This window comes from Larus michahellis, chromosome 2 (assembly GCF_964199755.1).
Source record: "Larus michahellis chromosome 2, bLarMic1.1, whole genome shotgun sequence".
Taxonomy (NCBI): Eukaryota; Metazoa; Chordata; class Aves; order Charadriiformes; family Laridae; genus Larus; species Larus michahellis.
Genome location: NC_133897.1, coordinates 155,309,942 through 155,326,660, shown reverse-complemented (window position 1 = coordinate 155,326,660; position 16,719 = coordinate 155,309,942). Strand labels below are relative to the sequence as shown.

Genomic DNA, 16,719 nt, shown 5'->3' with positions numbered 1-16,719 from the left:
TTACTCTCCCGTTTATTGAAGTCTCTGCTTTGCTTAACCATCTCCAGGATAACTGGGGAACTACATAGGACAACGGCACTTTCTGATGCAGTCAAGTCCAGAATAGGAATGGCTCTGTACAGAACCACTGAATCTCCTCCATGGAGCTGTATATCCAAGAGCAGGATGGGAACAAAATTTTGATATGAATGATAGAATCACAGAATAGTTGAAGGGCTGAAGAGACCTTTAAAAAGGTCATCTAGTCCAACCCCTGGGACAGGGGGGGCAGGGACATCTTCCACTAGATCAAGTTGCTCAGACCCCGTCCAACCTGACCTTGAATGTTTCCAGGGATGGGGCATCTACCACCTCTCTGGGCAACCTGTGCCAGTGTAAAGTATTCCAGTTCCCTCATCGTAAAAAATTTCATCCTTATATCTAGTATAATCTTCCCTCTTTCAGTTTAAAACTATTACCCCTTGTCCTACTGCAACAGATCATGTTAAAAAGTCCCTCCCCATCTTTCTTATAAGCCCCCTTTAGGTACTGGAAGGCTGCTATAAGGTCTCCTCGGAGCCTTCTCTTCTCCCCAGCTGAGAGGAACAACCCCAACTCTCCGCCTGTCCTCATAGGAGAGGTGCTCCAGCCCTCTGATCATCTTTGTGGCCCTCCTCTGGACCCGCTCCAACAGGTCCATGTCTTTCCTGTGCCAAGGCCCCCAGAGCTGCACGCAGTACTCCAGGTGGGGTCTCACGAGAGCAGAGCAGAGGGGCAGAATCACCTCCCTCAACCTGCTGGCCACACTGCTTTTGATGCAGCCCAGGATACGGCTGGCAAACCATATGTAGGGCAGTTTAGAATCAAGTTTTATATTATTTTGGAAGATTAACTTAAAACAGGACATATTTTGCTAATGGCATGAAAAACAGTTATGGAGAAACAGTGTAGCCACAATAATTTTTTAATAAGGAATTTTATTTGCCAGAATACAAATGGCATCACAGAATGTAGGCACCATCTAAATCCCTGTAAAATCTCAAGTCTGCTGAAGTCAGTACTGCTGCCGGCCTCACTATAAACTTTTTAGCTTTTGGTAGCCTGGAGTTTGTTTGGGGTACTTGCAGAGATTTGGTTTTTCAGGTAGCACTAGATGCTGGCAAAACCTTAACTGAAGCTACTGAGACCAGTCTTGAAAGACTTTAACATACAGCCTTTAAAAAAAAAAATGGCAGCTGGCACCCATGACTGCCTCATCTTTTTTTTTTCTTTCTTCTTTTTCTGATGAAAAATTCAAAACCAAATGAAGACAAACCACTCTGACCACATCTCTCAAGATAAACCACTGTGTGACCATCACAGAAATATCACAAAACACTATCTCAGTGTATTAATTTGGGGTGTAGCTTGCAAAAGATTATGCACCAACATGAGCTATTTTAAATTAAAGCTAACCCAGAAAAAGAGTAGAAATGTGGGTTTGTTTTTTTTTGAAATGTTGCTCAGAATGCACAGCCTTTATTTAATCAAAATAGGCTAGTTCTGTCTTAACACACCATAATGCTGACTTAGTATTTCCTCTCTTTCTTGCAAAACTACCAGGGACATCTACGAGCTGATAGTCTGAAATGATTTTAATACTAATTCTTCAGAATTTAAAACATAAATTTCTTGCATATCTTTTGCTAATCAGTCATATTTCTCCTCCAGTATTTGCAGTGTTCTATTAAGAGTAACATCTGGAAAACAATACTCCTTTCTTTGGGTATCTGTGTCCCTTTGACTATGCCTTTGCTTGTAAATTAAGCACGTCCTTACAGAAAAAGATGCGACACCGCTCATACCAACATACACAGCTGCATTTCTGTGGCTTTGTGGAAAAGAACTGGGGGCTCCCGGGGGACAACAGGTTGAACACAACTCATCAGCATGCCCCTGCAGCAAAAGCAGCCAAACAGAGTCTGGCTGTAGGAGCACAGCCAGCAGGTTGAGCAGCAGGTTCAGGGAAGTGCTCCTTCGCCTCTATTGAGAGCTTTTAAGCTACCACTGGAGTGCTGTGCCCAGTTTTGGTATCTCTGGTACAAGAAAGACTGACATACCAGAGCAGGTCCAGTGGATGGCCACCATGCTGGTCAGGGGCTGGAGCACAGGACATATGAAGAAAGGTTGAAAGAAGGGAGTTTGCTCTGCTTGGTAAGCTTAACGCTGTTTAAACTACATGACCAGAGGAAAAGAGATGTAACCACTCTTCTTAGAGGTGCACAGCAAGGGGACAAGAGGCAACAGACACAAGTGGAAACAGAAGAAATTATGATTAGACATTAGGGGAAAAAAAGTTACAATTAAAGTGGTTAAATTAATACTGTTATGGGTTGCCCAGAGTCGTCGTGGAATCTTCATACTTGGTAGTGTTCAAGATTCAACTTAACATGGACCTGAGCAACCTCATCTGATCAGACCTGTTTTGAGCAGACTGTTGGACTAGATGACTTCTAAAGGTCCCTTCCAACTTTAATTTTACAATGCTATAAATTACACTAAAACAGTGTGCATCTAAACTCCCTAATGGAAATGGCTTCTGATATATGCTGTCCCCCAAACAGTGTCCTGAAAGACCTCGCCCAGCCCAACACTACCAAGAGGAATGACAAGCATTAGACCACACAGGTCACTAGCTAATGCTCAAAATCATCTTCTGGCAATATCTAACTTGCTAGTCTAGAGACAAAGGCTCTGTGTCTCACAGATGGTCTCTGTATCTTCCTGCTCTCAGAGTGAGATGATCAGAGCCCTTAGGAGCTGAAGAAGTGTTTAAGAGACTGAATCACCCTCTCTATCAGTTAGAGGTATCTTACTGCAGACCGGTGTCTTCAAGCAGGTTGAGGCAGCATTGACCAATGCTTCTGGACTCCAAACTAGCCGCAGCAGCTCAGCAAGAGAAACCAATCACTTGACAGTTTAACTCTGTGGTCCCACCCCAGCAGACATACAGGGAAGCACATCCAACAGAGCTTCCTCCAGAACTTTTTACCCTGCTAAGGAAGAACCATGCCTCTTGGCCGAGCTTGGCCAAGAGAAGACACCCCTGAGGAAACCACCAGGCAACAGAACGTGGTAACAATGTCACAGGCACAAGAGATACAAACTTGGGAGTCAGAACAATGGAGACTGTGTCATCAAGCAGAGCATGCTTGTTGCTCAGGATGATATATTAGGCTTCTCTTGTTGCAGCTCTGTAGATCTGTCCCCTTGCGTGGCCTGCACTTTGTGAGAAAGAACAGGGATTGCAATTGTGACCTGACCTTGGATAGTAGCCATGAAGATATGGGAAAGGGAAGACTTTTCTCCCTTCTACCTACATATCTCAACAAAGGTCAGTTTCAGTCTGCTTCCAAATTTTATACTCTTGGCTGAAATAAATGAACCAAAAGCACAAGAGAGTTTAATTACTGTCTACATACTCACCAGAGGCATGATGTCAGTTTGGATTCTCTTGCATGTGCAATTCAAGCTATATCTTTCAACGTTGGGAGAGCTGGTGGAGAAAGACAATCTGTTCTCTTTAGTAAAAGCTCTCTATATTGCCAGCTACAAATACAGGACAGCAAGAGAGGACACCAAACAACCATGGCCTCAGTCATACATTAAAAAGAAACCATTTTCTATTTTATAAAATCTTTTATAACACTCTTCTGTAACTGGAAGCTAATGAGAGGGGAGGGGACTGTTCCTCGTGTGGACTCCGAGATGTAGATTTAAACCAGTTACCAGACAGGTATAAAATATTAACATGCATACTCGGAAAGTTTGCCTTATTATCAGACAACACATTTTTTACTCTGATTCAACCTTCACATGGTATTTTTATTACATACCACTTGTTTTCATAGGGAGAGTATTTAATTATGAAAATGATCTTTGTATGAATTCACAGAATCACAGAATGGAAGGGACCTTAAAGATCACCTAGTTCCAACCCCCCTGCCATGGCCGGGGACACCTCCCACTAGATCAGGCTGCTCAAAGCCCCATCCATCCTGGCCTTGAGCACTTCCAGGGATGGGGCATCCACAGCTTCTCTGGGCAACCTGTTCCAGTGTCTCAGTTCCAGTGTCTCACCACCTTCACAGTAAAGAATTTCTTCCTGATATCCAATGTAAATCTCCCCTCTTTCAGTTTGAGGCCGTTACCCCTTGTTCTATCGCTCCGCTCCCTGATAAAGAGTCCCTCCCCATCCTTCCTGTAGCCCCCTTTAGGCACTGGAAGGCTGCTATAAGGTCTCCTCGGAGCCTTCTCTTCTCCAGGCTGAACAACCCCAACTCTCTCAGCCTGTCCTCATAGGAGCGGTGCTCCAGCCCTCTGATCATCTTTGTGGCCCTCCTCTGGACCCGCTCCAACAGGTCCATGTCTTTCCTGTGCTGAGGGCCCCAGAGCTGCACGCAGTACTCCAGGTGGGGTCTCACCAGAGCAGAGCAGAGGGGCAGAATCACCTCCCTCAACCTGCTGGCCACACTGCTTTTGATGCAGCCCAGGATGCGGTTTGGCTTTCTGGGCTGCAAGTGTGCAGGCGAGATGCTCTATTTCTTAATGACGTACTAAAACCCGAGAAAAACAAATAAACCAGGGATTAAAAAGCAGAAGTTCAGAAATACAAAAAGAACGTTTATCGACTAATTGTTGAACTATAACATTAAGATGAAAAAAAGACCTTTTCTCAACTGATTTCAAAAATAAAACCAGAAATGATGAACACTAGAAATCAAAAAAAAAAAGGGCAGGGAAGGAAAAAGAACTGTAAAAGTGCAGTGATTCCAACTTCCAGCAACCAGAAGGAAAAAAAGTCTCCAATTCCAGGAGTTCTTGAGTCTAATAACACATTATCCCCAATTCAGCAAAGCTCTCAAAGATCTCCTAGCAAATATCAGTCCCGTGCTTACCTCCCATTAAAATCAGTGTGATTTAGCCATCTGTTTAAGTACTCTACAGCACCGGTACCACTATAATTAAAAAATTTCAACGGACAATAAATACTAAAGAGAAAATAATAACATAGAAAATCTCACTTCTAGTAGTATAATAGCTGCAAAACAGCCTGGCGTCTTGGCTAACAGGAGGAAGCCCAACAAAGGGAATATTGTACAAAAAGGCAATTTACTTCTCAGGAATTTTCCAGTTCCCCTTTGCTGTTGCTGCAGTTATGCCCTTTAGAATTATGCCTTTCTCAAGCACTTGGCCTTCAGAGAGACTGCGGTGAAACCATTGGTTTGAATCTTCACCCATTAAAAGCAATTTTATGTTGTCGTAACTTCACAGGAATCAAATGAGTTATAACACCATAAAATTAGTGTAACATAATTATTTGTTGTCATAGAAATAATTACTGCTGGACAATATTGCATAACGGTTGCACAGAGACAATAACAGGCTAATAGACCTAATTTTATGAGATCTAAGCTATTTATGCAGCTCCTTTGATTAACACCAGAAGAAAGTGAACACACAAAGCATTATTACCACATCCACAAAGCCTGGCAATTTATGTAATTGCCTTACCTTATTATAGACAACACTGGGGTCTTCTACAGAACAAGCACTGCGTGACCATCCCAGGCTGTATCAAAAGCCTTTGCTGCGCTAGTCTTCCTGCCAGCCTCTCTCAGAAGTACCATCTCTCTGCAACAACCTGCTGACTTCCACATGTGGGAAAACTAGACCACTTCTGAACTGCCGGCTGACCTCAAGACACGGCTGAGGGTCTCCACTGCTAAATACACCGGCAGCTACACAATAAAGTAAAACCACAGAGTTCTCTTCTCCCTGAATTGCAGAATGCTCCCTGTCCCTCGTGATCAGGAATGCAGAAAGAGGAGGCACATACCACTCACGAACAGCATCTAGCACCAAAGTCACCTCAACCTGGCTATGACCAAGATTAGACAGCACAGTGGCAAAAATCCAAGTGTCTGTCAGGCTCCAGGTCTCTAGTAACCTGGAGATGAACAGGTGACACCAAGCTTGGGGAATTTAGGGGGGAAAAAACTCCAATATAGTCAAAAAGAAGACATTAAAAACATGCAAAAATGAGCTTCCATACAGAAGAAGGCATCACAGTATTATAAGTTGAAAAAGGAACATATTTACCTTCATATTTCACCACAACTTAATTGAAAATTCGAAGGCCATTCATGTGATTAGAAGGTTATTCATCTTACGATAACGTTGTGCAAATCTTTATCTTAATAAAATTACTTTCTTTTCCTGACTTTAGAGAAAAAATATCTATGCATTGCCCAAATTCTACAGTAATTTCAGTGGAATTACTTCTATACATAAAGACATGCCAATGCTTAAATTCATAACAGTGAGCTCAAATACTTTTGCTGTAGGGATGTTTTTTTATAACAAGGTCTCGGGTTAATGCCAGAAATCCAAAGAAGGTCCAAAATTTCTCTGAAGTTCAAGTTACATGAATGTACCCAAAAAAGGATCATGAATATGTAAATCTGGTTCAAGTGAAACTGAAAAGTCGTATTAAATACATGAACTCCTGCTGTAGACAGTAACCTAGTATTATGCGAACAGTAACCTTCCAGTGCCTGTCTAATAACGAAACAAAAGTCTCCCCAAAGAGACAGGGAGGAGGACTCACAGGTTTAACTGCACACATGAATGTGAAGATTTTTTTACCAATTCCCAGACAGACTGTAAGTATCCTCATTTGTTTTACCAGAAGCAGAATAAGGTTGACTAAATTTTGGTATTATTCTTCACCTTTTCCTCTTGTCAGCAGTTTCTACAGGTATTGTTTTACATTGAATATTAAATTCCCTTGTAGTTGTCCCTGTTATTCATTAATTAGCTAGAAAGCAAATTTAGATCACTGCATTGGATTGCATGCTAATTATGTACCATTTAACCACCCTCTAATTTTAAACGTATAAGAAAATGGACTAATTGGCAGTGCTGGACACTAGTGACATCTACTCCTATCAAATGCGCTAAACACAAACATAGTGTGCGGCTCCCCATCACTCGTCTAGTATCTCTCAGCCCTGATCTAGCAGATGGAAGGATCCTCCAGCCGATCTCTGTCTGCTCTGCTGATCGCCACAGAGATACAGGTATCCAGAAATGATATAATACAAGTGACATAAACTATAATAAATCAACCATGCTGGGAAATATACCCATTATAGAATGTAAATTCTTAAAATATACGCAAAACATGTTTGTTTTACCTTACCCTTTGACCTTGAGCTCCATCTCTTCCGGGTGAACCTGATGCTCCTGGGACACCCTAATCATGATAAAGGAAGAGAAAATGATGAGATCAAGTTAACAGAATGCAACTAAATCACTTTCCAGTGAAACTGTATGACGTGCTTTTTGGATAAATGTTTTGGATAAATGGAACTGGGGAGTTCAATAATGGGTGGAGCCATAGCAGAGATTCAGTAAAGAAGGCATTTCTGTGAAATGAGGGGGCTGAACAGACAGTGTTGAAATGCACAGGTTTCATACCCCCTCACCACAATCCTCTGTTAAAAACAATTTTGACTAAGCTGAAAAGAGAGCTTGATTTCCTACACGATTCCCATGCTGTGTCATCAGTACCTTAAACTGAAAATACAACTGCTATTTCTCTCTCTTATTGCTAAAATGGAGTCTGTTACCACATTGTCTGAAGCCAGTGCAGCAATATCAAAGGGGCAATACCTGCCTGAGCAGGATTACAAGTTACATCCAGCAGTTCCCCGTTGTTCAGATGAAATGTCACTCTCTGGCTCATAAAGACTGCAGAGCAGCAGTCTGGGACCATCACCACAGTGGTCCGGAAGGCTAACAGAACCGATTTATGAGGAAAGGCTGTATAAGTTTACTATCCCTAGTGCATATGAACAAGAAGGGGGAATTTGGCAACAACCAACAAATACTGGAGGGATACGATCAGCACAAGAGGCACATCTAAAAATGGAAGAGCAAATGATCCTGGAAAGCAGCAATCAATTGGAATGTAATACCCAGACTAAATACCAGACACGAAATTGAGTAAGATTCACTGAATACTACAGCTTTTTAAGATGCCGATCTTGTGAAAGATGGCATCAAAAAGACTAAGTGCCTGATCTGTCCTCCTAGATAATTCCGGGGGAATTTAATGAGTTCAGAGTGAAAACAAGCAAATGCTAATTATTCACTGTGTAAGCAAAAATCTAAGGGTGGAGAGTTTCTGAGTCTATAGAGATCTAATTTCAGTGTTTAACAAGGTCAAGAAAGTAACCAGTTCTTCAGGCCCTGAATGATTTGGTCGCTGCACACCAGCATACCCCAGATTCCCGATTCCGAATCTCCGTTCAAATTCACCCCAACAACATGCTTCTCAGCACTTCTGAATGTGTGCCCTAAATTCACAATGATGTTAATTCAACATTCAAACTTAGTAAGCGACAGGTTAAGCAATAACTTAGGGAATACCTGCAGGCCAGGAAAACCAAGATCTCCCTTCTCTCCCTTTTCACCTGGTGGCCCCTGCAAATTAAGAATCATACACAGTAAACCAAATACATGGTTACTTTCCTATTTTTAATAGTTCCTTTCAGCTTCTTTAGAAAAAAGCAATTAAGCAACCAATAAGAAAACAGATTATTTCTTCTGCTGAAAGCAAACCTACAGACTATTTGCAAAACTGTAAATTAAGCATTTACAAATACAGAAAATAAAGAAAGTAAAACTAATTTTAAAGGATTCCAGAATTAACCTGATGAAACTATAGCCTTTATGTTACAAAAAAGGTCGTTATTTTCTTTTCTCCTCAAAGGAAATCTGTTTCTCTTCAGCCCTCAGAAGTATTTCCTATAATGATGAAACTAATATATTTCTATGGAAACTAGATGTGTTTCTACACTACATACGCATGACAAAGATACACTTTTCTAGATAATAAACTAATTTTAATTAATTTTTTATCCAGAAACACAATTTCTCTATCAATTAACTATTCTTATAATTAACGTATTCTGTATTATTCTCTGATGACAGCATCATCAAGAATATACAGTTTTGGTAAATCACTTCATTATATTGTACAGCAGCATCATATAGATGGGGTAAAAAGAAGAAAGTGTATTATACTGCAGTCAATTTTGAAAAAAAAGTCTAGCAGAAAAAATATACATATCTACTACCTTTCAAGGCTTGTGTGTACCCATCTACCGGACACATATATGAAACAAGATTAATGCTGCTGGTTCATTATTCTACCAATGGGTCTTTATGATGAAATTCTGAAACTTATTTCACAACAGCATTGCAAACTCCAGGCCTAATCATCTCCTCTGATGACAGATTCTGTAAGTGTAATAGATACTATTGCTTAATTTTGGCAGCGAATACAGTGTTCTTGCTTGGGTATACCTTTCAAGTCAGAACTGATCTGCAATGAGCAATACCACCACCAGAAAACGATAAAATATTAACATTTTGGTCTGGGGCCATGTTACAACCCCCACTGCAATTTTTTTCACTTGTCTCCAGGCCTGGATGTTAATACCTGAGTCATATTCAACCTGCGATCAAATACCTTCAGCTAACTAAAAGTTCAGATCCAAATAAAACCAGGAATGTTGGCATTGAACCCATGGCCACGCCCGTGTTGTTTAACACAAATCTGGGATTTCATCTCAAACACTGAAATTCAGATTCAGATTTCAGTCCAGTCTAAGACACGTGCTGTTCAAAACATCACAAGAAAGAACCCTATTGATTTTATAAGTCTCACTGGAAGCCCTTGAATAGAAAGTCCACTGGGTCCTTGTGGTCCTGGAGGTCCTTGCGGTCCAGGAACACCAATTTCACCTCGAGGTCCATCTGGTCCCTAAAGTAGCACAAAACATAAGTTAAACTCTTATCATATGGACAAAGGCAGCTTCTTTTTGAAGAATTCAATACCAATAGACTCAAAAAATACCGGAAATATGGGTTAACATTTGATTGAGCAGTTAAGGTTCAATTTAAAACTGCCTGGTTCCTTTATAAACACAAAAAAATGAAAATTTATGCTGTGACAGCAGCATTCTGAATTTTATATCTTTTATCAAGGAACAAACAGGACAAGCAACTGTTATGAAAAGAGACGCACCAAATGCCAATGGCATTTCACTGTGCTTTTTCCTTGGCGACATGAGAGAGAATCTGGAATTCATTTCAAGCTTTACATGCAGCAGAGATAAACCAAGAACCTGTGCATCTGTCAACTGTGTAGTGCTGTACAAAGTACCTTTGGACCTGGATCGCCACGATGACCTTTGGCACCTCTGACACCTGGACCACCCTGTGAAGCACAAGCACAGGACTTGCTGAAAAACAAAACTCTCAAATAAACAAAAATGAAATCCAGAGAAGCCCAAACAGTTTTTTCTTGTTCCTGAATCAGTGAATAGTCTGTCCATATACGTCCGCTGGAGTAATTAAACTGAGAACATAATTAAGTGTGGCCATACACAGGAAAAGATTTAAAGACAGATGTGACTACTTTCTAGGGCCAAGACTGCACACCATGTAAGCATCAAAATAACACAGAAAGCTACGATATGGATGGGAATGTATACATGTGGTCACGCGTTCCCTTCCAGTTGCTGAAACCGGCACATCTCTCTGTTCTCACCAAAATCACCACATCGTTAAGGCTGAGTTTCCAGTGACTCAAGAACACTTTTCAGCAAGGACAACTCCAGGATCTACTCAACTTGCCATGGTTTATTTTAGAGCTACTCTTAGGTAAAATACTCTTTTGTCTGTTTTTCTCTTTTTTTGCTTTCTTCAGCAGTGCCTACATCTGTTAATCATTTATTAACCAACTGTTGCCTATTTTATTAGTATCATCTGAGACACTGGAGTTGCATATATCTATGGATCGCTGCCATGAACGTGTTTTGCATATACACGCTGCATGTGCTTTGTCCTCTAGGACAGCATAAATAAAGACTTTTTTTTCCACTTTTTTCAGATCAATTTCCCTCTTCCCCCACCTGAGTATAGTAATTAATCTCTTGTGCTATGAGCTTGACAGGGATTCTACCCTTCTTTTTACTCAAAAAGGACCTTGTACAACTTGCCACCATAACTGAACAGTGTCTTTAGAGGCTACATTAAGTACTTATAAAAATGACATACATAATACATATAAAAATAACAGCATTAAAGACATAAAACCAGAAAATATGCTTATCAGATTAAATGCATATGTAGTAGCTATGAGACTTCAAGTAGGAATACCAACAACAGAAACGTTTGGAAGCACCGGAGTACTCTTGCTCTTCAGTGAAGGTATCATGATACAGTCTTCATATGTGTGATCATGGAGCAGTTTTCTACTCCTTGTCCCAGATCCTTCAGTCTTTTCACTTCCACCCCACAGCTCTATGGCCACAACCTATTCCATCACGGTCGGCTACAACCCTAAAATCTCATCCCATGCTCTCCACAGAACCGTGTTCCAGTTGCCAGTTCCCAAATTCCAGATCCTCGCGTTTCTGCATTCCAGCCCAGTAGCTCCCTCTGCCCTTTCTCCCTCCTCTGTCTTTCTCCTCTCCCCCTCTCTCTCTCAGATTAAAAATTCCTACGCAAATAGTCAACAATATAACTGCAACTTGTTAACATAAGCAAAATCACAGTTTTCTTCCATTTCATTCTCAGAAACAGATTACGTTTTTATTGACTAAGAATATATACTTAAAATTAGCCTGATGCCAAGCCAATCATATGCTTTAAGATTCACACTGAATTTGGTACACTTATCCATGTTTTGAACCCAGTAACGTTTGCATGGTAAAAGCACACGTTCCAGAAAAGTGTTGCTTTAAGATGAAAACATCACAAGAGCCTCCCTCATTTTTCTCATAGATTTGTTTTGGTCGTTATTCCCCAGCACTACTAAGCCGGTGTGACTAATTTCAAAATTTTCACTTCTTTGGCTTCTACTTCTAGCGAAGAATTCCTGTTATGCCTTTTTCTCTTATTTTAAATTAAAGCCAGTGCATTCCCGCAGAAACAGTTCTTAATCAACTGTTATCAAGTCACCTCCTTATTTCTTTTTAATAGTTAAAACCTATGAAGCACTGAAAGCTTTTCTTTGCAATTAAACTCCTCCAGTCCTCCGATATATTTTGTCTCCTCCTTCACCTTCTCCAGTTCTGCAGCACCCCGTGCAAATGCCGGCATCAGGTTTGTGTGATATCTTACTTTGACTTTGCGTGGGGAACTTCAGACAGCATGATCAAATTCTGGCAAAGATGAAGCCAGAAAAACAGTATCCCATAATGAAAACTGCCAGATAGTCTTAACTCTAAACGATACTTTGTCTTACCCAAAACGACCCACTTCCTAAGAGAGCTTAAAAAAATATTTCCAGAGTTACTATCCCAAACAAATGGAAGCCTTTTATTTGGAGTCTTTCTGGTCTAATGTCTAAAACTGGTTACACGGCAGAATCCTCATCCCTTAAACAGAAAAATCCTTGGCTTAGAGAAAAGTCACATGACACTTTAACGACTTGGAGCGGTATTGACCAGACACAGCACATGTGACTTTCTGACTGTTGGTCAGCGCAGAGATGAACACTGACTTTATTCTTTTGCTCTGCTTTTTCCTAGGCCTCTTACTTTTTTTCCAGAGCTATGCCATCTAACTGTCTGGCAAAAAAGTATCACTTGTAACAGGCTGAGTTCCAGAATCACATACTCCCCTGCCTAGGCAGGTTTTTATGCTTGATTTTAAGCCTCCTCTTGCATGGCACTATGCTACTCAAAATATTGTTAATCCTAAATGTAATAAATAGAAGTACATTATTTTACTGCTGGATTAAGCTTTGGCAATTCCTGATCTGTATACATTTGGAACTATAGTAACACACATCGTTCCAGTCAAATAACTTTCAAACATTTTTCATTTTACTGTGAAATGTGGTCAAACTACTCTATTTCAGTTGCATTTTTGTGTGAATTATCCCTGTGTCTTTTTCACAGAACACAAATCGGACACCTACGTACAGAAATTAAAACCTTAATCCTCACTTGATTTATAAACTGCATTCAAATAGGAGAACAGAATAATTTTTCCTTGTTCAAGATACACCTCTTCAGTGAATTTTCTCATGAGTTCCTTTTTAAGTTTTTGTACCGGAGCCTGAAGAACAGTTCTTGCAGAAAGACTAACCTCTGAGCTGTTACTAGGATAAATGTCTGCTAGGATCCACTATGTGAATGACTTATGTGCACGCTAATTTTGTTGTTGAACATCTATCTCATGTAAATTGTGTACTTTAACCTTTTCAGAAACTTATTTTCCTTCACTGGCTCTTTCTCTTCAAAACATGCTCTTGGAGCATCCAGGAGACAGTATGAGCAGAGAAACACACAGTTCAAACTTGTTCACCGGAGGGCCTCATCTCAAGCCAGCTGAGCAAGCAGCCCTAAAATGCCAGTCAGAGTTATCAATCTAGTTGTAAAAGAAAAAAACACATGACTGTTCTACAAACATCCCCGTTAGGATTCTCATTAAACCAAACCAATAACAGACCATTGCAGAGCCCACAACTTTTCTAAACAGTTAAAAATCAGACTTGGTTATCTAAATTTAGTGAGCCATGTCTCAGCTGCCCGGTCTGATCCATTATCTGAGTTCTTCCACAAGCCAGTAAAGAGAAAGGAGATGTATCCCCTCTTTGTAAGATGCTATGCTGAGACAGAAGGAAAGTTAAATAATTCTTTTCTAGAAGAGACTATCTAGTTCCACCGGTTACGCAAGGAACTTAGATATACACTGACTTAACATTTACACAGTAAACACTTAGACGAGTGCTACCAATGTAACACCCCAAAGTACAGGTAAAAGCTGTGACAGTGTGTATTTCATCATTCACTGGCAAGCTAGAAAAAGTTTCAATTCAACTTTCACCAAAGCCAGTTCATTTGATCCTCTCTTCCCTTCACTGCTTTTGGGTACCTCTCTGCCTCTAGGAGCCCTCAGAAGAACCAGCACTTTCAGTTCTGCTTTCCAATATATACTTTTAGGGCTTTTAAGACAGAAAGGTGGTCTTTCATCATTTATCACACAAGTGCCATTCTCATACTCCATATCTTTAAATTTGCAAGAATGCTGTAAACTTAGCATTTTGGAAAGCTAAACTCAAAAGCCACATTTAATACACGTGCTAGAGTAGACAGATAGCAGGTGATCAAAAATTTGAAAACAAATGGCACTAATTATGCCATATCTACTAATGCTACAGACAGATAACAATGTTTAAGGTCTACAGATTACCCTAAGCGCTTCAGGTCTCAATTAAACCATTAAAAATTTGACTGACTTATTGGGTGAGAAGGTTTTTTACAGCATATTACTTAACACCTTTGCTATAAATTGAATGTAATTTTATCTCTTTGCCAACACTTGAAACCCTAATTTAACCTTATGAGTTATACAATGGCAGTATATTCACATGTCTTGGAATAAAGGTGGCCAGTGGACTGTCTGACTACAGCAGACCACAAACCTGAATAAAATCTTACCGGTGGTCCAGGAGGTCCAAGGGGACCCTTATTAGCTTCTGAGCAGGAACAAGCATGAGGAAGGGCAGGGCAATTTTCTTCATCTCTCTAAGGAAAGATCAAGATAGGAAGAGAATGATGTCCAAAACTTCAATTCCGACGTTAAGAATGTTAGGAATTGAACACACAGTACTACGCGGATGCCTCAAAAGCACCTACCTGATTTAGAAACACAGATCACATTGACTTTCCATAGGACAAGTAATCCAAGCAGACTTGAGCTTTTTTTGAAAACCCTTAACCATCCATTTCCATTAAAACATTTGTCTCAATAAAGGGGAAAGTAAAAGGTAAATTCTACAGTTATTGAAAGAGGTTTCTTACCAAGCCAGGAAGCTCACAGCATTTGTCCCGATTGGCCCATGAGGTAGCACAAACAATGTCAAACATCTGTAACTGCAACTGTTTAAAAACAAGGGTGATGTACAAAGTGACTGTTAGTGGTAAGATCAGTGCAAAACGGAGCCATCAGCAAAAAAAGGTACCTTGATTCAAACACTCAGAGCAGACAGAGAAAAGGTATCAACTGAAAGCAGCTAATCACAAATATGCTAACTTAAACAGTAAAAGGCTTGTGTTCTAACCAGCTTGTCCAAACTATCAGACGTTACGTGGACCAAGCAAGCTGTTCAAGGTTAAACGCTGCAGGCAGCTGTTGGATTATCCCCACGTCCTTGATTAAATTCCTGGTTTTGCCCAGTGGTGCCTCCGAATATTTCTTTCTAGCAAAGGAGGCACCAAGAGACAGGCAAAAGAGCTCAGCTTCTCAAAGCTGAGTAACGTCTCTTAACCCACTGGTACGGTGCTCAGATTTTATCTGGGACAAGGTTACTGTAGCCTATTGCTTACACTGGAGCTGAGCCACAAATAATGTTTATCATCTTCTCCAGTTATATTTTGCTTTAGAATATGCCTTCTCTTAGCCATATTATTCCCAGGCAACTTAAGCTTAAGGACGGTGAAAAGCTTGTTCAACACACGACAACACTGGGCAGAAAATTCCCATCACAGGTCTGGGAACGTGGTTTGGACAGGAATTTAATCTACAAGAACACACACAATTGGTAAAAATAATGGCTGCTAGGTAGTCAGAAACAATATATTAAATAGGACTCAATGGTAAAACCAATTGTCTCCTTTGCAGCATTGAACTGAACAAAGGGGTCTAGAGAGATGAAGCTTTCTTCTGTTACTATTTCTATTCTTTTTCCATGCCTCATTTAAGTGCATACTGAATAGAGAGAAGAATGGAACAGAACATCCCATTAAATTAACCCCACATGTTAAAAAATCTGAGGAACTGCTAGAGATAGAACTCTCTCTGGTTTTGCTCCCATTATTATTTTCAGTGGCATTATTTTAACACTAGAACAGAGGAGTGAATTTAAAGACTTTCTGAAAAATGCATTGCTTCTAAAGCTGTTAAAATGAACTACATATGTGCACCTTCGGTTTTGACTCTTTTTTTTTTTTCTTATATAAGTCAACTAATATATTTTAAACAAAGGAATACTTTCATATGCATAGAAATTCTTCTTATCTGCCAGCAGATTAGCTGGTTTGTAGATATGCTGTACTGCAGATGCAGACTCACATGAGCTGGCTCCATGCGAAACACCTTAGACAGCTGAAGTGCAGCAGGAAGGCGGCTTTTGGACCCTTAGTTTGGCTCCACAAAGGTCTGTCCTGAGTCCAACAAGTCAGTGTCCCTGGCTACGTCAAATGCAAGCTGACTCCACGTGGAGCCACTTAGAAGCCTCTTTGCTACACATCCCAAAGCTACTAATTCTGGGAGGGCTCATTAGCTTGAGCGCAGAAGCACATGAACGTACCGCTCTGGGACTCAGAACGACCCTGGGCATTTGCATGATACTACTTAAGCAAAGACGACATCCCGAAAAAGGAGAACAGAAACACCTGAGCTGGTTAAGCAGAAAGCAGCTTAGTTTCGGAAATAAGTTGTAGTGCCATTTTTTCGTAACCCAATCCATCCCAAGCTATTCTGTTATCCTGAACCACAGAAGGTTGACCGTATGGGCTAAATTTATGCAGTCCTACATAGGCATGTATATGCATTCATTTTCTCTGGATTAGACAATCTAAAGATCCCTAGTGATCTCCAGCATGTTGGTGT

The 16,719-nt window shown here is 40.4% G+C and overlaps 1 protein-coding gene across 4 annotated transcripts in view; it reads right to left on the bottom strand.

The window, feature by feature from the left end:
- COL14A1 (collagen type XIV alpha 1 chain) overlaps positions 1-16,719 on the bottom strand; it is a 129,944-nt gene that overhangs the window by 22,673 nt on the left and 90,552 nt on the right. For all 4 annotated transcript variants that reach the window (XR_012585791.1, XM_074577743.1, XM_074577745.1 and 1 more), the window contains exons 35-40: positions 14,910-14,987; positions 14,547-14,633; positions 10,256-10,309; positions 9,758-9,853; positions 8,455-8,508; positions 7,223-7,276 (exon numbers count right to left, since the gene is read on the bottom strand). Coding sequence is in view for 3 of the 4 variants with exons in the window: in XM_074577743.1 (XP_074433844.1) it covers positions 7,223-7,276; positions 8,455-8,508; positions 9,758-9,853; positions 10,256-10,309; positions 14,547-14,633; positions 14,910-14,987 (423 nt within the window). In the remaining variant the exon portion in view is untranslated. The remainder of the gene's footprint in view (positions 1-7,222; positions 7,277-8,454; positions 8,509-9,757; positions 9,854-10,255; positions 10,310-14,546; positions 14,634-14,909; positions 14,988-16,719) is intronic.